General features: G+C 38.1%; 1 protein-coding gene across 1 annotated transcript in view; it reads left to right on the top strand.

Annotated features, from left to right (window-relative positions):
- LGR4 (leucine-rich repeat containing G protein-coupled receptor 4) overlaps positions 1 to 22,758 on the top strand; it is a 150,688-nt gene that overhangs the window by 65,425 nt on the left and 62,505 nt on the right. Inside the window, exon 4 of the mRNA XM_006883773.1 lies at positions 15,572 to 15,643. Within this exon, the coding sequence (XP_006883835.1) occupies positions 15,572 to 15,643 (72 nt within the window). The remainder of the gene's footprint in view (positions 1 to 15,571; positions 15,644 to 22,758) is intronic.

Genomic DNA, 22,758 nt, shown 5'->3' with positions numbered 1-22,758 from the left:
CCTTGTTGTACACTTTCCTCCCTACTCACCCCTCCTCAAAGTTTGCTTTTCACTTTGAAAAAAGAAGAAAAATCTTTCATTGTTGTACAATCCTGACCCCCTCCAAGTCCACTTTCCTATGCAGCTCTCATGACTTGTCATGAAAATAATACCTAATCCTATATTCCTTTTTTTTTAAAATGTTTTAATCATTTTTTGTGTGTGTACCATCAAATCGAATCTGACTGGTACAGGAGATTGCCCCTCCTTCTCCAGCAGAGCATCTGGTGGATTCAGACCATGTACCTTTTGTATTGCAATGCAGCTTCTTGCCCCTAGGACACCAGAGCTCCTTTAATCCTATATTTCTTTTAAACAGTTCTCTCCCTCATCTGTTTCAATGCAGTGTACATTATTAATCCCTTTTTTCTTAAGTTTCCCTCAACACCAAACTGCCTTCCAAAATGGTTGTATCATATTATGATTTCACCAACAGTATGAGTTCCTATCTGTCCACATCTTCTCCAACATTTATTATTTGTTATCCTGTTAAACTTTTCCACTGCTACTGGTTTGAGATGGTATCTCATTGTGGTTATGATTCGCATCTCTCTTCCTGCCATTGATTTTAAGTATTTCTTCATGTGTCTGTTGGCCATCTGAATATCTTCCTCTGTGAAAATTCTTTGCATGTCATTTGAGCATTTTGCAATTGTGTTATCAGTCTTTTTCTTGTGGAGGACCTATAGGATTCTGTAAACTTTTTATATGAGGCTCTTATTTGAAATGGTATTGACAAATGTTTTTTCTCAGTCAATAGGTTTTTTCACTCTGTTGGAAAATGTTTTTGATGATGCTTCTTGTTGTTATGTGCCATTGAGTTGCCTGCAACTCATAGTGACCCTGTGTACAGCAGCCCTAAACCCTGCTCTATACTATACCAATCTCACTGTCTCTGACACACCTACCCCCATTACTCCAGTAACTGAATCAATCCACCTCACAGAGAGTCTTCCTTTCCTGCACTGTCCCTCCACCCTCCCAAGTATGACGTCTTTCTCCAAGGACCTGTCCCTCTGTGTAACATGTTCAAAGTATATCAGACGAAGCTTCAGAATCCTTGCTTCCAAGGAGCAGCCTGGTTTAACCCTCTCTAAGATGAATCTGTCCATTTTCTTAGAAGTCCATGGTATATTCAGTACTCTTCTCCAACACCACAGCTCAAAGGCATCAATTCTCCTTCTATCCTCCCTAGTCATTATTCAGCTCTCAGACGCATAGCAAGTGATTGCAAAGCCCATGGCCTAGGGATTTAATCTTCAGAAGGTCCCATTCATTAATTTTATCCTTTCCCGATTATGCATTTCTTGCTGTATTTGTTAGTCTTTTTATACCATGAGCTAGGCCTTCTAAACTTGGTCCAATTTTGTCTCTTAAGATCTTTATGGTTTTGGGCTTTACCCCTATGTCTCTGCTCCACCTTGAGTTTTTTTGTGCATGGTGTGAGATGTGCTTCTTGCTTTAGCTTTCTGCTGAAGTTAGTAGTAGTCCAGTTTTGCCAGCACCATTTGTTGAAGAAATTGTCATTTCCCCATTTGATAGGTTTTGTTTCCTTATTGAATATCATTTAACCATAGATGTTGTTGTTGTTGTTAATTTCTGGATTCTCTATTCTCTTCCATTGGTCTGTGTGCCTGTCATTGTACCAATACCATGCTGTTTTGGTTATTACAGCTGTGTAGTAGATTTTGAGATCAGGGAGTGCTGTGCCTCCCTCCTACTTCATTCTTGTTTTTCAGAAGTGCTTTGCTTATTATTATTATTATAATTATCATCATCATCATCACCATCATTATCCTTTCCTGTCTCTTTGAAAAATGAATTTGGTATCTGTATTGAGATTGCATTAACATGTAGATTGCTTATGGTAAGACTGTCATTTTTACTGTATTGAATCTTCCTATCCAGGAGCAAAGAATATTTTTCCCTTTTTTTTAGGTCTTTTAATGTGTCTTGCAGAAATGTTCTGTAGTTTTCTTTGTAAAGGTCTTTTATTCCCTTTACTTAGTTTTATTCCCAGTGTCTCAATTTGTGATTGCCTTCTTGATTTCCTTCTCTGAGTTCTTTTTGTTACTTTAGAAGAATCCCTTGATTTTTGGATATTGATCTGTATTCTGCCACTCTACTAAGTTGGTCTACTAGCTCCAAACGGTTTTTTGTTTGTTTGTTTTCTTTTTAGCCCTTGGCATTTTCTTTGTACACTATCATGTCATCTACATATACCGATAGTTTAACCATGCCTTTGCCCATCTGGATGTCTTTTATTTCTTTCTCTTGTCGTATTGCCCTAGCAAGTGCTTTCAATACAATATTGAACAGAAGTAGCGACAGTGGGCATCCTTGCCTGGTTCCTCTTAGCGTGGAAAATGCTTTCAGTCTTTCTTCATTGAGAATAGTATTGGCTCTTGGTTTTGCATATATACTTCTCACTATGTTGAAGAAATTCCCTTCTATTCCAGTTTTGCTGAATGTCTATCACGAAGGGGTGTTGGGTTTTGTTAAATGCCTCTTTTTGCACCAGTTGCTAAGATCATATTATTGTTATTTGCTTTGTTAATATGGTGAATTGTGTTGATTGTTTTTCTTAAATTGAACCATACTTGTATACCTGTTACGAATCCCACTCGGTCATGATGAATTTATTTATTTATTTGTTTGTTTGTTTATCTATCTGTCTATCTATCTATTTATCTATCTATTTTACGTGCTTTTGAAGCCAGAGCAAAGGGAAGAAATTAAATTAGGTAGTCAAACTGAAGATTTCAGAGGGCAGCTTGGGAAGACAAAGCAAAGTATTATAATGAAATGTTCAAAGAACTGGAGTAAGAAAATCAAAAGGGCCGAACTTACTCAGCATTTCTAAAGCTGGAGGAATTGAAAAAAAAACAACAAACACATTTAAGCCACAAGATGCAATACTTATGGATGCTTTAGGCAGAATATGAAATGATCCAAGAAGCTTTAAAAGAAAGTGGAAGGAGTGGAGTATACAGAGTCACTGTACCAGAAGGATTTGGCTGACACAGAAGAATTTCATGAGACAACGTATGAGTAAGAGCCTGTGGTAATGAAGGAAGAAGTTCAAGCTGCTCTGAAAGAATTGGCAAGAAAACAAGTCTCCAGGAATTAACGGCATACCAGTGGACATATTTCAATAGACAGTGCCCTGGATGTGCTCATTAAGTTGTGCCATGACATCTGAAGGACAACCATTTGGCCAACTAACTGGAAGAGATCTATATTTGCTCCCATTCCAAAGAAAGGTGACCCGACAGAGTACAGAAACTATCAAATAATATCATATGCAAGCAAAATTCTGCTGAAAATTACCCAAAAATGACTGGAGCAGTACATCAACAGAGAACTGCCAGATGTATAGTCTGGGTTTAGAAGAAGCCGTGGTATTAGGGGTATTATAGCTAATGTTGAATGGATGTTGGCTGAAAGCAGAGAGTACCAGAGTTTTATTGACTATGCAAAGGTGTTTGTGTGGATCACAACAAACTGTGGCTGACTCTGAGGAGAATGAGAATCCTAGAACATTTGATTGTGCTTATGTGAAACCTATACTTGAACCAGGAAACAGTAATCAGAACAGAGCAATAAGACACTGCATAGTTCAAAATCAGGAAGGGTGTATACTAGGGATGTATTCTGTCTCCATCCCTTTTCAATCTGTATGCAGAACAGATCATCCAGGCGGTTGGGCTGTACAAGGAGGAATATGGCATCAGGATTGGAGGAATATTCATCAAGAACCTGAAGTGCTTGGTGCAGAAGATTAAGGACTGCAATCTTCACTATGGTTTGAATTTCAACATCAAGAAAACAAAGATTCTCACCACTGGGCCAATTGGCAGCATTATGATAGATGGTGAAGTGATTGAGATTGTTAACAGCTTTAGCTTACTTGGCTTCACAGTCAACACTCTTTTGATACCAGCAGCCAGGAAATCTAGAGATGAATTGCATTGGAAAAGTTAGCTGTCAGGGACCTCCCCAGAGTACTGAAGAGCAGTGACATCAGTCTGGAGATTAAGGTGCATCTGATAGAGGCCATAGTCTTTGCAATTTTTCGCTATGCATCAGAGAGCTGGACAGTGACTAGGGATGATGTAAAGAGAATTGATGCCTTTGAACTGTGTTGCTAGAGAAGAATGTTGAATATACCTTAGAGTACCAGGAGAACAAACACATTCATCCTAGAGAAGGTGAATCTAGGCTGCTCCTTGGAGGCATTCTGGGATTCTGAGACTTCGCCAGACATACTTTGGGCATTTTGCAAGGAGAGATAGTCCTTGGAGATGTACATCATGTTTAGAATGGTGGAGAGACAGAGAGGAAGACCATTAATGAGATAGATTGATGCAGTGACTAGGGTAATGAGGGTAGACAGTAATCAGAGACAGTAAATTTGGAACAGGATAGAAAAGGTTTCAGGGCTGTTGTTCATAGGATCACTACGAGTCACAAGCAACTCAACAGCACATTACAATAACAGCAACAACTACAACATGTGCTTTTGGATTCTGTTGGCTAGGATTTTAAGGAGTTTTGCATTTATATTCATGAGAGATACTGGTTTTTAGTTTTCTTTCTTGGTATTATCTTTGCCTGGTTTTGGCATTAGGATTTTACTTCACAGAATAACTCTGGTAGTGTTCTTCTTTTTCTATTTTTAAAATATTTTAAGTAGAATTGGTGATAGATCTCTGAATGTTTGGTTGAATTCATCTGTGAAAACAACTGGTCGAGTACTTTTCTTATGGGGAAGTTTTTTTATGAGCTGTTCAATTTCTTCCTTTGTGATGGTTTTATTCAAGTGTTCTGTATCTGTTCTTGTCAGCCTGGAGAGGGCATGCATTTAGAGAAATTTGTCCATTTCCTCTAGGTTTTCAAATATATCAGAGTATAGCTTTTCATACTATTACATTATCATCTATTTTCTTCTTGTTGTGTTGTGATGTCACTTCTATCACTTCTTAATTATGTTACCTTTGTCTCTTTTTTTTCCCCCCCTCTTCCTCCTCTTGTTAAGTTTGCCAGTGGTTTGTCAATTGTATTGACCCTTTTGAAAAACCAGCTCCTGGTCTAATTGAGGGTTTCAATTGTTTTTCTGTTTTCTATCTCATAGATTTCAGCTCTTGTCCTTGTAATTTCTTTTCTTCTAGAAGCTGTAGTATTAGATTGTTCTTTTTCTATTAGATGAAGGTGTTGAGTTACATCATTGATTTTTCTTCTTCCTTTTTTATGTATGTGCCTATTGCTATGAATTGCCGTCTGAGCTACATTCCAGAGGTTTTGCTGTTGTGTTTTCATTTTCATGTGTTTCAAGGAACTTTTTAAAATTTCATTCATTATTTCTTTTATAACCCACTAGCGTTCTAGCAGAGAGTTATTTAGCCTATACATGGGTGATTTTATAAGCTATACCCTCCTGTGGTTAATTTGTAGTTTTATGGCATTGTGGTCTGAGAAGATACTTTGTACTATATCAGTGTTTTTTTAATTTGTTGGGCTTGCTTTGTGTCCTAATATATGATCAATTTTGGAGAATGTATCATGTGCACTTGAGAAGAAAGTGAACTGAGTTTTAATTTAGTATAGTACTGTGAATACAGCCTCAGAGTCTAGTTAGCTAATTGTATAGTTTAAATCTTATGCATCTTTGGTAATTTTCTTTTGAGTTTACCTATCCTTTGGTGATAGTGGTGTGTTAAAGTCTCCTACCACTATTATGGTGGTGTCAATGTCTTTCTTCAGTTCTGTTAACTATTGTTTTATGTATTTTGCAGATCTATCATTTAGTGCTGAGCATACAGATTGAATAGATATGGAGAGAGAGCACAACCCTGATGCACTCCCTTCTAAATTTAAACCATGCAGTGTCTCCCAGTTTTGTTCACACAGTAGCCTCCTGGTCTAGGTCCAGGTTCCACATGAGCATAATTAAATGCTCTGGAATTCCCATTCTTCTCAATGTCAGCCATTATTTGTTAGGATCCAACAATCAATTGTCTTTGCATAATCAATAAATTATAAATACAAGTAGGGGAACACTGCATGGTTTAAAATTGAAGAATTGAGAAGGGAGTGCATCAGGGTTGTATTATCTCCATACTTATTCTAATCTGTATGCTGAACAAATTATATGAGAAGCTGGACTCTGAAAAGATATATGACATCAGGAGTGGAGGGAGACTCATCAATAGCCTGCTTTATGCAGATGACACAACCTTACTTGCTGAACATGAGGAAGACTTGAAGCATTTGTTGAAGATCAGGGAAAGCAGCCTTCAGTATGGGTTGCATCTCAATGTCAAGAAAACAAAAGTTCTTAGCCACTGGACCAATAAGCAGCATCATGATGGATGGAAAGAAGATTGAAACTGTCAACAGTTTCATCTTGCTTGGATCCACACTTAACACCTTTGGTACCAGCAGTTAGGAAATAAGGAGACACATTGCACCGGGAAAATCTGCAGTTAAGGACCTCTCCAAATTAATGAGGGGTAATGATGTCAGTTTGAGGACTAATGTGCATCTGATTCAGGTAATGGTCTTTTCATTTACTTACTATGCATCTGAGAACTGGGCAGTAAATTTAAGGATGAAAGTGAATAATTGACGCTTTTGAGCTGTGGTGTTGGAGAAGAGCATGGAACATCCCGTAGATGACCAAGAGAACGAACAGATATGTTTTGGAGAGGGTGCAGCTGAAGCGTACTTTGGAGGCAAGAATGATGAGGCTTTGCCTCATATACTTTGGGCATGCTGGAAGGAGGGGCTATTTCTTGGAGAAGGATATGATGCTGGGAAGTGTGGAGTGTCAGTGAAAGAGAAGACTCTCTCCTACGTTGATTGACATGGTTACTGCTCCAGTGGGCTCTCTTGGGTCAAGAAGTGTGAGAATGGTGAAGGATAAAACAAGGTTCAGATCTTTTGTTAATAGATCTCTGTAAGTCGTATTTGACTTGACAGAAACAACAACATTTGGTGTATAAGTGTTGACTAAGGTTTTGTCGTCTTGATCTCTTGTGCATTTAATCAGAATACAGTGCCCTTCCTTATAGTTTATGGTGGTTTTCATTCTGAAGTCTGTTTTATCAGAGATACTGTTACCACTCCTGCTTTTTTGTAGTTGCCATTTGCTTGATATATTTTTTCCCAGCCTTTGATTTTTGAGTCTTTCTCTCCATTTCTTTTCTTTTTTTTTATAAAATGAACTTTATCAGTAATAAAAAACCTGCTTCATGAAAAACTTTGTCATAAAGATGAATGACTGAGAGAATATATTTGCAAATTTCATACCCAACAAAGGAATACAATATATGATATTTAAAGAGCTCTCAAAATGTAACATTAAAAAAATCTGATTAGGAAATTGGCAGAAAACATATGAAGAGCCATTTATTTTGCCAGGAGGCTGTGTGCTGCTTGGTGCTCTGGCTTTCCATTTCTTAAATGTGTCACTTGTAGGCAGCATTTTGATGAGCTTTGTTGGTTTTTTGTTTTTTAATCTATTGTACTCTTTTTCTCTTAATTGACTCATTTAGTCTATTCATATTAAATGTGATTATTGTCAGGCAAGGTTTTACTGCTGCCATTTTGCTGTGTTTCTTTTTCTGTTGTTTCTGGTTACTATGGTTGATCCAGTTTTTTGGCATCTCCGTGTGAAGGACCTCACTTAAAATTCTTGCAGTTTTGGTCTTGTTTTTACAAATTCCTAAAGTTCCTTCTTTTCTGCAAAGGAGCTAATTTTTTCTTATTTGTTGGTGAGCTTTGCTGGCAGTTGTTTTCTTTTGATTTTCTGTATATGACATCCCATTGTCTTCTTGCCTCCATGGTTTCTACTGAGAAATCAGAACTTAATCCAATTGTTATGTTTTTGTAGGTGACTCTTTGTTTTTCTCATGCTGCTTTTAGTATTCTGTCCTTATCTCTTAATTTGGAGAATTAGACTATGATATGTCTTGATGGGGTTTTTTTTTGGGGGGGGGAGTCTAGTCTATTTAGTGTTCACTGTGTTTCTTGAATGTGGATTTTCCAATTTGTAGATTTTAGTGGAGAAAAAAAGAACTATATATGCGACCTTTTGAAATTAATACTTCCTTATCCTAGAGTCTTGTACGTATGTAGAAAATGGATACTTGGTCAACATTTGTTAAATAAATGACAGGTTCTATCCCTTTCTCTCGTAAAAGAAAATCCTTAGATTGCACCTCATAGTCCTTTGAGCATGTTGTCATGCAATGATATATATGATCTGCCAAAAATGACATTGAGATGTATTAAACCTTAACATTTATAATTGAATGGAAAGATATTTTCAGATAATTTTTTCAACTTGTAAATGAAGAATCTTGAGTGTCAGGAGATTAATATATTCAGAATTATATAAATTCATATTTATGGAAATGCTTATTAACAAATACCAGACCATAAACTCATTGCCATCAGGTTGGAGGTAACTAATAGGTGATCCTCCAGCAGGTTTTCAGAGGCTGTAAATTGCATGGGGGAAAATTTCTCATCTCTGTCCCATGGGTCCAAACCATGTGCCATTGGGTTGACAGTGCAACTCCCTATCCACAAGGCTACTCATTATTTCTAGAAAAAGAATATGGAAGGCTACTGATAAAATACGGCAGTGATTAGCTCAGAATTGGTGCTGTGGGTAGTTGTATCCTAACATAGGTTATATTTGTTATTATAAGAAGGTGGGACTGTGGCTACTAGTCATGCTTCAGTCCTGGCAGCAAGGTCACTGTCTCACCCCTGTGGCCTCAACTACCAGCCAAGTTATAGAGACTCACATGGTGAACAAGACCACTCAGAATGGACAGCTCAGACCAAGTAACCCTGTGAGATCAAAGGAGAAACACTGGCCTAGCATTTGGAAGGAGATGACAGAGGAAATTGAATGGAAATGGGTAACATAAGGAAGGAGTGGAAAGTATACTGTTGCATTGTAAAAATGACAGTCAGTGTCATTAAAGAAAGTATAGATGAATTATTGAATGAAAAATCAGTTTGCTCTGCTCTGTTAACTTTCTTGAAAATCATACACACATACAAACACAAGTAAAAAAGAAAAAGGAGAGGGTTAAAGAGTTAAAGAAAAGAGAGAGAAAATAAACTTTTTAAGACTTGAATGTTATAAGTATTTCTTTACAAAGTTTTTTTACCTAAAGCAATTTCTCAACTTAGCCTATTTTTTTTCTATTTACCAAGAATACTGTAGATAACTTTTAATTTTTGCAATCATTAGTTCTTCATTATCATGTGTTTGTGAGTTCACAGACATTCTAACACTTATGGTCTCCATATTCTTTAGAGCTTATTTGTCACTAAATGACTTTTTAAACTACCATGTAGTATTTAAGACAGTCATAACATGGCAGCATCAGGACACTCTTATCTACTACAAATAGGAGGGCTTATTTAAATTTAGATAACATTGGGTCAGTCACAGTATGTTTAAAATTAAATAAAACTATGGCAGAAGGCCCAGAGTCTGTGAGGACAGAGTGGCAGAGTCCATGGTGGTACACATTTGGTCATCAGCAAACAGGTTAAGCTTGCTTCGAGAGCATTTTACAGGGATTTTAAAAGGTCTCTTGTCGAAACATGATGTTCTTCTTTATTCTGCAGATACTTGAGCATTAGTGAATTTTATGGGGAGAGAAAAAGATGAGAGTTTAACCACTGGGGAGTTTTAGCAGTTTCAATTAAACAGTTGTGCCCTTTAAATTTTCATTTTGAAATCAGTGACTGCTGCTGAGTGTTCAGCTTCATTTTTCTAGTGTCTTCATATGCTTTTTGTATTTCCCAGCACTGTGGTCAGATTGGATTGCCACATCATGTGGGTGTAATGTGCCCTGCTCCAGTTGGTGTGCCTTGAGAGACCTAAGGAACACAGATATGTAGAGAAGGCATACATTCTGATTATTTTTTTAATTAAAAAAGGAAAACATCTAGATTTTCTCCCTTGCTTTTTAATCACTACACTGCTGAGACACACTAATCATTTTGAGAATGCATCTTGTTTTGCCTTGTCTTTCAAAAACTTTCATACAAGAATCTTTTTTTTTAAATGGCTTAACTAAGTATTAGCAATTTTTTTAAAAAGAAAAAAATAAATTGAAGTATTTCATTTTAAAGAGCTCTTTTGTATTGCTGCAACTTAGAATCTGGTTTCTGGCCCTGTGAACGATTCTAGGTTCTAGGTCTTTTACACAGTTTAGTATTTTTCTTGTGTAAGAGTGATTTCTTTCTGAGGAGGCCATCAGAAGGCAGAATGTGATGATGGCCAGCTATTACTGAAGTTTCTGTCCACTAGATTCAGGCGCAGCAAGACCAGTAAAATGATAATAACCATTTCTTGTTGAGCTTCTGTTACTTTCTGATCTTCTTAGTATCTTGGAAGGCTGATCATATGAAGTCAAGAACCAGTTTGTCCAAGGTCACACAGTTGTTGTTAGGTGCTGTCCAGTCCTCTCCCGCGTGCGGAGACCCCGTGAACCGTAAATCTGTATGTACCACCCTCAGCATCACTGATAGGCACGAGCCCATTGTTGGATCCGTCATGCCAGTCAGTCCACCTTGTTGTCTTCCTCTAACCTTCCACCTTTCCCAGCATGATGTCTTTTTCTAAGGACTAGCCCCTCCAGACAGTATGCCAGTATATGAGATGAAGTGACAGTCTCAGGGCCACTGAGTCAGTTCTGACTCAGGGACCCTCCGTCGCATTTCCAGTGCCCATTCTCTCTGAACGTTGATGGATTCAAACTGTCGGAAATGGCGAGTCGTTTGGTTAACAGTGCAGCACTCCACCATGAGACCTCATCGGTCGTAAATCCATCGTTAAATCTCCCTTCTCTAGAGTTTGTACATCAGGTTGAGCTACAGCAGGTCAGTTCAGAGTCAGTTTTCCTGGCATTGCCCATCAGGTGTGATTGTAAGTTGGTGGTGCTTTGGCCTTCTATGATTGCTGTTTCCTCTATTTCTTCATTCTTGGGAATTCTGAATGGTGAATTAGTAGGTGTAATTACAAATGCTACTGAGAGTATGTTATTCATGTGAGGTCCACCTGAAGCTCCATCTTCTAGCTCAAGTTTTCAGAACAAGTATCCTGTGTCTTTTGATGATTTCCATGGCTTTGTGCTTAATATATTTATAATCGTCATAGGGCTTCCATTTGTAAATTGTTACAGTTCTTCCCAGCATCCTTTTGAAAGTTTAAATTTTGAAGTCTGTGCATCCTCAGTTCTCTTACTGATGTTGGTGATGTCAAGTCTGGAATCTACTCTTGAGACTGTCTGTAGGTTGTTTATCACCATTAGCCCTCATTATTTTAAATGAATACCCACCCACCTTATACTCTGTAACCACATGTTTCCAGCACTTCTCTGGAGATAACATCTTGTAGCCTCCCTTATTCCCCTCCACCCTCCCTTCCTTTTTCTTTTACCTTTATTCTTGCATGTTTTATATATGAAACTTGCAATATATGAAGGAAAACACCTATAATGAGACAGCCTCTCCAAATTTGGGAAATTCAGAATAATTCGGGGACAATTCTGAGACAAGTGTTGCTCCTGAAAATGAAACTTTGAGACAAAACCATTCCATGTATTTGACAGATATTGGTTTGTAAATACAGAGTTTCACTAATTACATTTACAGCTTACAGCAAAACTACCTGTTATGGCTTGTTAACTCTGAGGGGGGCAAAAAAAAAAAATGGGAGAATTATATATGTGTATCTATGCCTAAGAATTGGAAAGCAGAGGATAGTGTGGTGTAAATTCTAATTATGTGCGGGTCTGGTTGTTTTTGTTTTTTCTGGTTAATCAGTTCTCTCTAGATCTTTTTTCTGATGAGGTAATTAATCCGTTTCCCAGCTACTGTGATACTCCTCCTACTACTCATTGTTCTGTAATGGAAACCCAACATGTAGCTGACTCTCTAGTGGGTTTTCAGAGGGCTTTAAAGTGTACAAGGGGTTTTCCATCTGTATATCAGGGACCCATTGAAGGATTTGAACCTTCAGAGAGGTACCGCCTTTGGGTTAACAGAGCAACTCCCTACCCACTGGGACACCTGGATTCAAATATGCCTCACTTAGAGGAAATCATATGGAATGTCTCATTTTATAGAGCAATAAATATGGCTGTCCTTTCTTTTTTCTTTTAAAGATAAAAATGAATTGAAATTAAGCAATGTTTTCTATAATCCCCATTTACTCATATCAGATAAATATCTTGCCTTTCAATTTAATTAAGCATTTGGTAATACTGAGAATTTACTGGTAAAGGCAAATGTTTTTCATTGAGAGTGACTCAGTAGTTTTTATTAATGGCAAGAGCGTACATAGTCTTTAGATTTTGCAACGTGGCAATCTCTTAAAAAATTTGTCTCTTCCATAAAATGAGCCCCACGTATCTTCATCAGGAAGTATGGGTTACTTCACAAAAAATACAGAAAAAGATCACTCATGGAAGTCTAGACCGTTGAACTGAGACGTAGACATGGACAGAGAGCCAGCCCGTTAGTTCAGCTGCTTCAGTTTGTAGAGGAACAGACTGAGGCCCAGGATTACATAGCACTGTCTGGAGAGGAATCTGCTGTTTCTAACCTCTAGTTTGGTGCTGCTTCTGCAGTATCCTGCTAATGTACCTATGAAAACCAAAGGGTTTCTCCTGCCTCCAAAATGGTATCTGGCAAAAGTTAATGTTGTTGTGTGTCATCGTGTCCGCGCTGGCTCATTGACACTCCAGCGAGTTTTCATATGCTATAAATTACACAGGGGGACGTTGCTCATCTATCTCACACTGAGCAGCTGGTGGATTCAAACCTTTGGACTTGGCAGCACAACTCCTTACCCACCAGTCACCAGAGCCCTCGGAAGAAACATTGAAATAAACACTTAATAATTTCTGAAAAGGTATATCAGTTTTATTCTTCCTGAAAAGCTGTCTTTTATAGCACTTGTGTTTTCAGTGATATAAAATTGTAGAGTGTATGTAAATCTAATCCCATTAGGGTTTTGTCTCAAGAAAACTTTTATCCTCTAAGAAATTGTGAACTTTAGTTGCTCAGTTGCTAAAGCTATAAATAGAATTCTTGCTGAGTTTCACAAATGCCAAGGTCTTGAAGTGGGATTCCCTCATGCGTTTTAACTGTGATACTAGTTGAAGGTTTGTTTTGTATCCTATGAGTCCCAATGATAAGGAGCTGTGCTGCCAACCCAAAGGCGGGCAGTTCTAATCCACCAGCTGCTGCTCTTCAGGACAAAGATGGACAGTCTCTCCTGTGACTTAACCCCCCTGGAGAGTCAGCTCTGAGAATGAAAGACACATAACAACCACCAGCACAATTGGGTAGAAGTCGCAGGATCCAAAAGACGTTTGAGAGGGCTGAGAATTAAAATCATAGGTTCTGGACTTTGTAAAGCTATTACACTACTTATTGTTAACTGATCTGCGAGAGAGTAGTTTACCTTCCTAAAGCTCATTTCCCCCATTTGTTCAATGAGACTTGAGCCATAGTATTAATATACAGTTTCCTACAGACTGGAGATCTAATAAGACGGAGTGCAAACTCCATTCCTACAACTTAATGGAAGGACAGACAGAAAGGACTTGCCTGCCTTGATGTTTTCCTTCAAAACAGCATTTCACTGAACTGAAATGATGAAAATGACGCAGCTTCATTGCTAAGCTAACTTTGTTGTACTTGGTTTCTTCTCTACTTCCTTTTATCTGTATGTCTAATCTAGTAATAGAAATGTCCTACATGTCAGTTTTCATGGTGAGTCCAAGAGAAAAGAGAAAAAAAGGAAAATACAGAATTCAACACCAGAGGAGTGGCCGAGGAATCTGAATGAGGTAGCTACCCACGCGCATGCTGGGGCTTTTGCAAGGCTGCGTTAGCTTGTTTTTCGTGGTGATGAGATTAAGTGGATTTTGGAAGGAGAAAGGCAGTTCATAAGGCTGCTACTAGGAAAGAGGGAAATGGTTAATCGAGTGGTTTGTAGCTGTTTGGACTAGTAAATTGTTGAGTTACACCGTCGAGGGAGTTCTCTCCTTTCTGCTGACTGTGGAAGGGGAAGCAGGAGTTGGACTGCATACCTGTCATGTATGCACTTGTCTCTAGCTTGCATCTGTTCATGGGCTAAAAATGAAATCCACTGAGAGCTATTACCTGGAGGACTTTTAGAAGTTTGACTCTGGAAATATAACTCAGTAGGATAAACTTTCACAATTTTTGACAGTGAACTTGGCAGAAGCCACATTTACCTGAAAATCCATTTAATCAAGTCCTAGGTCTTCATGTATTGATTGTTGTCAAGCAGCACGTGTTGCGTTCTGTTCTGGAGCATGCTACACTGACGTAAGCAGCAGTTTGGAATGGTATCTCCAGTTACACTTACATGGGGGGAAATCCAGTATCTGAGTAAATAAGAACCATGTTAATTGTCTTTCAATTATAGAATATAATTGGTAATAAAAGATTTAACTTTTAAAAAACCACACACACCAGACCATCCAAAATGTTAATGATGAGGGAAAATGTAACTTTTTTTAAAATTGTTTTTTTTAAGTATTCTTTTTATTCATTATTGCACATTTTCTTCACCCTCCCCTCCCCCAAGATAAATATATTTTAGTCTAATGAAATTAAAACACAATAGAACTCATCCCCCCACTTAAATTCAGTTGTAGTTGTTGTTATGCACTGTCAAGTAAGAACTGACCCATAGCTCACCCTCTGGTGGGTTTTCACAAGCAGTAAAATAGCCCATCCTTCTCCTGTGGAGCAGCTGGTGGCCTTGAACCACATGCCTTGGGATTGCAGCACAATAGGCGACTTCTAATGTTTCACACTCACTGCCATTGATCTAGATCTGATGCATAGTGACCCTCAATCAAGTTTCCAAGGCCGTCAATCTTTACTACTCATGAATTTCTCCCATGAATTTCCTCGTGGGTTGGAATTACTAATATTTGGTTAGCAACTTAGGGCATTATGTACTGTGCCACCTGTACATGCAGTTGTTGTTTTTATGTACCATTGAGAGGGAACCAACTCATAGCTGATCCTCCAAAGTGTTTTCAGAGTTTGTAAATCACATGAGGATAGTTTGTGGACTTGAAACACTTGCCTTTGGGTTGGGAAATGTAACTTTTAAAAAAATTTCCTCATCATTGTGTTCTGAAGTCAAATTATGATTATTCTTATGTATGGCTTCTATACGCCCTTTGTTTACAATTTTTTAGCACTCAATTCCTTTTTAATTGAATTCAGTGTTGTTGTTTTGTGTGTGTGCGTGTGTGTACAGTCAAAATCAGATCTGACTGGTATAGAAGGAGATTATCCCTCCTTCTCCAGCAGAACATCTAGTGGATTTGAACCGTGTACCTCTGGGGTTGCAGTGCAGCAGCTTCTTGCCACTAGGCCACCAGCGCTCCCTCAGTGTTTTAAATCCAGTGTTACTTAATTATCTTTTTTACTTTATGTTTTCTAGGGACATCAGTATGAATAATATTACTCAGTTGCCAGAAGATGCATTTAAGAATTTTCCTTTTCTAGAAGAACTGTAAGTATTACTCTAAGAAATTTTATTATTTTTTTCTTTTTAAAAAATTTTATTTTTTTAAATTCTCTTTGGAAGCTCCTACAACAGAAAAAGTCAGATGTCTGCCATTTGGGGACACTCAGAAGGGTGTTTTGTGGAGAACAAATTGAGTTTTCTTTGTGGGGGGATGTGTCTTGATTTTTTTTTTTTAAACAGTGTAATTGCTGAAGCTATTTTTGAGGGCCAGATCTAGAAAATGCTACTTTCATAGGACTTTTTGCTGCAATTATTTTAACCATGACTCCTGCAGTGACACAAGTTAATTACAGTGTTTTCCTGAGATAACAAGGCTCCTGTGTAATTACCATTGTTGCCAAAGAAATTGCTGCATGGGTAACACAACCATTCCGAAAAATACAAGGTGTTTCAGGGTCAGGGTGAAGTGGACACCACCAACTGTTAGCAGAAAGCTGAGTGTGGTTTGAGGTTGACCTTGGACATTTATAGATGACCTCTGGGGATAGAATGGATGTATGGAACATGGTTGAGTCTCTAAAAACACTCCTCTTTAAGATTGGTCATTTGTGTCTTACATTTTCCATTTTTTAGACGGTGCGATGGCAAAAGGCAGTCAGAGGCAAAGAGGTTGTAGGGAATTTCAATGTTTGAAATGAACCTCTTTGCTGGATTGTTTTGGGAAACTCATTAGTTTGAGTAGATTAACGGTTTGTGTAAAAGTCTTCCAAATTTTTAAATCCCAATCTGTTTTATCCTCTGTACTTTTTTGAAAGCCATAATGGAAATAGGCACTTGTAAGTTTTAAAAGAATTGGCAAATATCTCAGTTGGGAACTGGGAAATATTAGCTTTATTATATTTAAATCCAGGTGAAAAACAAATCAGGCTTGAATCAAACAAAACACAGGATTATTTTTTCTTTAATAAAGTCTTTTATTATCATTTGAGTGAAAGTTTATAAAGCATTTTTGTTTTTAATCATTCAGGCACATTTTAAAAAATAACATTAATTACAGTGCCCTCAGTGTCTGATCATGCACTTACTCTAAATTGCCTTTCCCTTTTTTAAGTATAGATTTTTTCCCAAGATTGAACAGAGAGATTATGTAATATGTAGAGGTAAGAAGGTGACAGTTTGGTACTAAGAACATTAAAGAGACATAACCTTAAAAGAGTTAAATTCATGTTACAGTTTGTCCGAGAGCCCAGCTGCTGAGTATTAGATCCAAGTCCTGAGAATGTGCCCATGCCAGCTCAGTCCCTACTGACGTGGAGAATTAGAATTAAATATAAGAAATACTGATTGTACTACCTGCTTCTACTAGAATATTAAAATAGCCGTTAAGGATTTAATGAAATTAAGGAGAACATTTTAATTCCCACACTACTTAGTTAAACTGAATGCGCTCCCAGCAAAAATTGAAGAGAGATTATGATATTTGCCACTTGGAAGCCTGTGAACTGGGTCAAGTTACTTCTCTCTGCTTATTTTCATTTAGAGAGCGGAGATAGCAATAATCCCTCCCTCACAGTGTTTTGGTGAGGGCAGAAAGAATCAATGCTTGTTAAATGTATCTTTGTGTCTGTGGACAGTGACTGAAACAAGAGTGAGCTTTATGTAATTACTTCTCTCTCCTCCTTCCCCCTCTGCCCCTCTTTTCCCTCTCCTCCCCTCCCTCCCTCCCTACTGAGTCAGAGCAGATTCACAGCTGACCGACCCTCCAGTGTGTTTTCTAGGCTGTAAATCAGAACAGGATGAAAGAGCCTATCTTTCTTCTTCAAGTGGTGGATGTGATACAGAGAGATGCCACCTTTGGTTTAGCCACATCGCTCTCTATGTACTACTCCACCAGAGCTCTGTTTCATCATATTATTGCTGCAACCATTAGCTAATATTTGGTAATAGTATTATTTTTAAAAAATGTATAAGAGAAAAGAATGCTTAGAATATATGTTGTTGTTGTTGTTGTTGTTGTTAGGTGCCATTGAATTGACTCATAGTGACCTTGTGATCAGCGCATCTGAACCTTGCCCTATGCTGCGCCCTTCTCACCATCTCTAATATGCTTGAGCCCAATGCCCGAGTCATTGTGTCAGTCCATCTTGTTGCGGGTCTTCCTCTCTTTCTCTGACCTTCTACTTTCCCCAGTTGTTGTTACGTATCCTTGAGTTGGATCTGACTCATAGCTTCTCATTGAGTTTATAGAGCAGTTAAGCATGAAGCAGCTGGTGAATTTGACCTGCATGCCTTTATCATGTCCTTTTGCAGGGACTGGCCCCTTCTAACAACATACTCACAAAGTATGTGAGATGAAGTTTCACGTCCTTTGCCTCCAAGGTTGCCCTTCCTCCAAGACAGATTTACTTGTCCTATTGGCAGCCCATGAGATATTCAGTCATTTTCTCCAACATCACAACTCAAATACATCCATCCTTCTTTTATCACCCTTAATCATTGTCTTAACTCTTAGGTATTTGGTATATACCGTATGTGATTTTTTTTTTTTAAAGAAACTGTATGCTGTATTTTCTTTTTACTTAACTTTTCCTACATTAAGAATTCTTTTGGTTCATTTCTAACTAAAATGTTAAATGAATGAGCTATATACCCTCCTGCTTCCATTTCCCATCAAGCTTTTAAAATTCTTTGCCTGTTTTTTTTTTTTCTTCATTTCCCTTAGAAATAGGCTAAAGGATTATTCTCTCTTTACAGAAGTAATTATGTGATGAAAGGACATTAAAAAGTGATTGTTCAGTCATTATATTATAGCTGATGAGGACACCAAGTAGGAAATGGAGCAACTGGCCTTGTTCTCGAGGAAGGCTGTTGTATACAAACCACCTTTGTTGATACATTTGATTGCCAGCTATACCTGGAGGATTTTATAGAGGGATCTGGATGGAGTCAAACCTAGTTAATCTCTGCTTTGTAAAGTTCACATCTTGGATTTCTTGAAATCTCAAATGACCAAGTATATGTCAACTTCATGAATTCTGTCTACTTAGACTTTTAATTGGAACCAAATTAAACTTGACTGCTAGTTCTTTGTAGCTAGGTCATGTTCTCTTTTTACTCTGCTAACTCAGTAATGAAGCCTATCCAATCAAGTCAGTTCACCTTCCAATGCTGTATGGCAGTTCAGAAATTAACTCAGGAGAGCTGATGGTTAATTTTAAAGAATAGTTCAAAATAATCTTTAATATTCTAGGACTTCTTCAGACAGTCAAAGGAATCTCTCACTCCCACAGTTTATATAAGCATGGTAAAAAGCCATAGTTTTTCCTTTCTAAAATGTTGTAGTTGATTTTGACATTCCAAAATGATGCTGCTTTGAGTATTGGAATATTTCATAAACAGCGTAAACGTTTGTCCAGAAGTCATCTGGAAGTCATTTAAGAGTGATTGTGAAGCTGATATGCCCTAAGTAGAAATGACTGCTTTGCCAAGGCGCTTCCCCTCCCACCCCCACCCCCATAGTTAATGAGGTGTACTTTACAAGATGTGACTAAGTTTGGCCATATTTGATAGAATAAAATAGAATACTTGGAGTAGTTAAATGGAATCACTTCCCAACAATACATAGGAAATGTTTAGATATTTACACATTCACTTATTCTTTAAACAAGCACTCCCTCATGCTCTGTGCCAAGACGTGTGGTAGATACTAGGGACATACAGACCAGTAACCATGGTCATTGTCCTCAAAGAAATGGCGATCTGTCTAGAGCCAGGCTGTCCAGTACCATAGCCAGTAGTCACATTAGTCTGTTTAAATTAAACATCACTAAAAGAAAATAGAATTTAAATCCAGTGCTTGAGTAGCACTAATCACATTTTGAGTGCTCAGTAATCTCACATGGCTAGTGGCTACCCTATTCAGCAGTACAGATGTAGAATGCTTATGTCATTGCAGGAAGTTCAGTTGGGGACTGTTGGTCTCGAGGTAGAGATGGAATGAACACTTAGTAGAGCTTGTTGAAGACTGCTTTAGATGTGTGTGTAGGGTCCGGGAATGTTCAGAAACACTGTTCACCTGAAACTGGAGGATTTGAGAAACACTTTCAAGATGATTTTAGCTGAGCCTTGAAGGGCACGTAGGAATTGGCCAGATGAGAATGCCCAGCAAGGGTGTTCCAGGAAGAACTGTATAGCTTGAGCATCGAGGTAGAAATTTCAGAAGTGTTAGGACATGTGAAATGGTTACATTATGACAGGTTGAGATGTTGTTGTTAGGTGCTGTCGAGTCGAGGCTTGAGATAGTTAAATAGCAATGTCAAGAGATGAGGCCGAATCATGAAAGGCTTATTAAGCCAAGGAGCTGACACTTTATCCTGACATTGTTTAATTTGATAGGAGGGGTAGACAGTATAGAGGAGATTAGGGTTTTTGTCCGAAACAACTGGATGCCATTTGCTGAACATAGAACAAGTCTGTTTAGGGCATGAAGAGTTCTGTTTATAGCAATATGATTATAGATAGCATATGTACAAAGTTTAATAATGTACAGAAGTCTGTTCTCATTTGATTATTGTAACTCTGAGAGGAAAGTCAGTTTTACACAGGCCACAGAGGAAAGGAAGAGGTTAAATGTCTCCTTCAAGTTCACGTGCCTGGTACGTGATTTTTCTGGGACTTGAAGTCAGGTCTCTGGAGTTCCGTTCTTTCTACAACATTTTGTGCTGTAAATGTGTTCTTGCAGGAAATATGTCATCCAGTTCCTTTAATGAAATATACTTTGGATTCTGTTGTTGCCAGTTTTATTTTCACATTTAACTTACTTTTGAAAGGCAACTCATAAACTAGTCAGTGATTCTTTTTCTTCTCTGTGAGAATTGAATGACATGTATTCTGACCCTAAATTCATTACTTACAGGATCTAGAAGAGATTTCTGGTGGCTTGGCGGTGGTGAGTTGTGCTGCCAGCCCAAACGCAGATGATTCAGCTTAACCAGCTGCTCTGGGGGAGAGAGGTGGGCAGCCTCGTGTGTGACTGAGAGCCTCCGAGGACCTGTTGGAGGGTCAACCATGAGTCATTTCCAACTCAGTGGCACACGACGGCAATAAGGATCTAAAATTTCAGGAAAGTTTTTTGAACTTCATATTTCAGTTTTCTCATCTTTAAAATGGAAATAGTATTTGTTTTATTTGTTCTCCTGGGCCTGTTGTAAATAAGATAATACATAAGTGCTTTGTTACCATAAAGTGCTGTGTTCACTTAAAGGCAAGTTAATTTCTAGTTACCATAAACTTGTTATCATAAGCATTACTGTCTCTCTTTCTTGGAAGTATTTGAAGAAAGGTTGTTTTTCTTGGTATTGGGAGTAGTCTGCTATGGATTTTTTTTTTAGAAATGTGAAAGGGAAGCTGGAATCTTTGAAAAACACTCATTCAGCATCAGGGTAATAGTGATGCTACCACACATATTTTCTATTCTTCCTTAAGCCACATAAACCTGTGGCAGTCTGGTGAGTAGTGGGTTGTACTGCTAGCCTAAAGGTGGCATCTCTCTTGCAGTTCCATGGGAGAATGATGGACATTTTCTTCCTGTGCAATTTACAGTCTTTGAAAATCTGATGGAAGGTCAACTGTGAGTTGATGGCAGTGAGATGAGATAGATTTGACCACTCAGCATTTGTAGCCCTTTAGGGAATCTCTAAAATTGGAGTTGTGGAAATGATTTTCTAATGGAACATATTATCTCACTTTGAGTGCCTTTGGTGGTTTTCTTAATCTATCAGAAAGGGGGAAAAATAGATATTATACTATAATAGCAGTGTTACTCACTGTCACAAGATCATGGAAACATTACAGATGCCCAGCCATAATCAAATGGATTGAGAAACTGTGATACATTCACACAATGGAATACTACACAGCAGGCAGGAGCAATGATTTTGAAAATTACTACCTAACTTAGCAAAGATTGGAGTACATTATGCTGAGTGAACTAATTCAGTCTCATAAGGATAAATAACTGTAAGACCATCATTGTAGAAATAGATAACTAGTAAGACGTGTGTGAGGATCCAAGGGGAGGAGGGGAGGCGCAGAGGGCTGGGGATGGGCAGGTGGTTAACCATAGGGTCACACAACTTGATAGGTAAGAGGGAGGTGTGGGTAAATGAAATGGAGAAAGATCCCGTATGAAAAACAATGTATATGAACCTTGTAAGCAAACTAATATAAAATAAGAATTTTATTTTTTAAAAAATAATAAAGATGACAAAAAAGAGGAAAAAATAAAAAGATCACGTGTATATAAATATGATTATACTGTCCTCAGCCTACTTGGAAAATGCTAGGAGAACTGAGATAGGGAGCTCAAGTTGTCTAGTCCATGGGACACTGCCCTGCTAACCCTAAGACTGGCCTCTCTGCCAGTCCATAACCAGAATCTGAGGGTGAAAGATGCAGTCTCCTCCTTGGTGATTTACATTCTCAGAAACCCACTGGAAGGTCACCTGTGAGTAGATTCTGACTCGGCAGCAGTGAGTTCAGTGAGGAGAGCCAAAAAGGTTAGTCAGTTTTAAAGTGAGAAGATTGTCAAAGAACTTGTCTTTACAGAAGAGCTTCTGGGATCTTCTAGATCTGGGTTGAATTTTTAGGGAAAAGAAAGACCAAGAAATACATAGCAAAGCCCAAACAAGAGTCAAAACCCTTTGAAGCTCATTTACAGGGAATAGAAAATGCAGTTGGATCTATTAAAGAAAGGGGGCCGGGGAGAGGAGCCCAAAAACAAAACTTTAAAAGAAGAAAGAAAGAAAATGACTCAGAAAGAGACAAGGAATGTCGAACATTTTTCTACAGGCTATCACTGAAAAATCCATTTGGATGTTACTTTGGACTTAGGTGTTGCGACAGCAACAGAGGCCATTGCCAGCACTGGCATTTGTACAGCTATTGTTTAATATATGTTACATGACTGGGATAATTGCATTCACTTAAAATGTAGTTTGATTTTAAAAGACTCCACAGGGGAGAGACTGGGAACCTGATTCACTGTTGGTGGGAGTGTAAAATGGTACAACCACTGTGGAAAGCATTGTGGCGCTTTCTCAAAAAGTTGCAAATAAAGATACCATTTGACCCAGCAATTCCACTACTGGGAATATACCCTA

This window comes from Elephantulus edwardii, unplaced genomic scaffold (assembly GCF_000299155.1).
Source record: "Elephantulus edwardii isolate Elephantulus edwardi_28Jun2011 unplaced genomic scaffold, EleEdw1.0 scaffold00029, whole genome shotgun sequence".
NCBI classification, from domain to species: Eukaryota; Metazoa; Chordata; class Mammalia; order Macroscelidea; family Macroscelididae; genus Elephantulus; species Elephantulus edwardii.
Note: the sequence above shows the minus strand (reverse complement) of the source record. Positions and strands in the feature narration are given on the sequence as shown.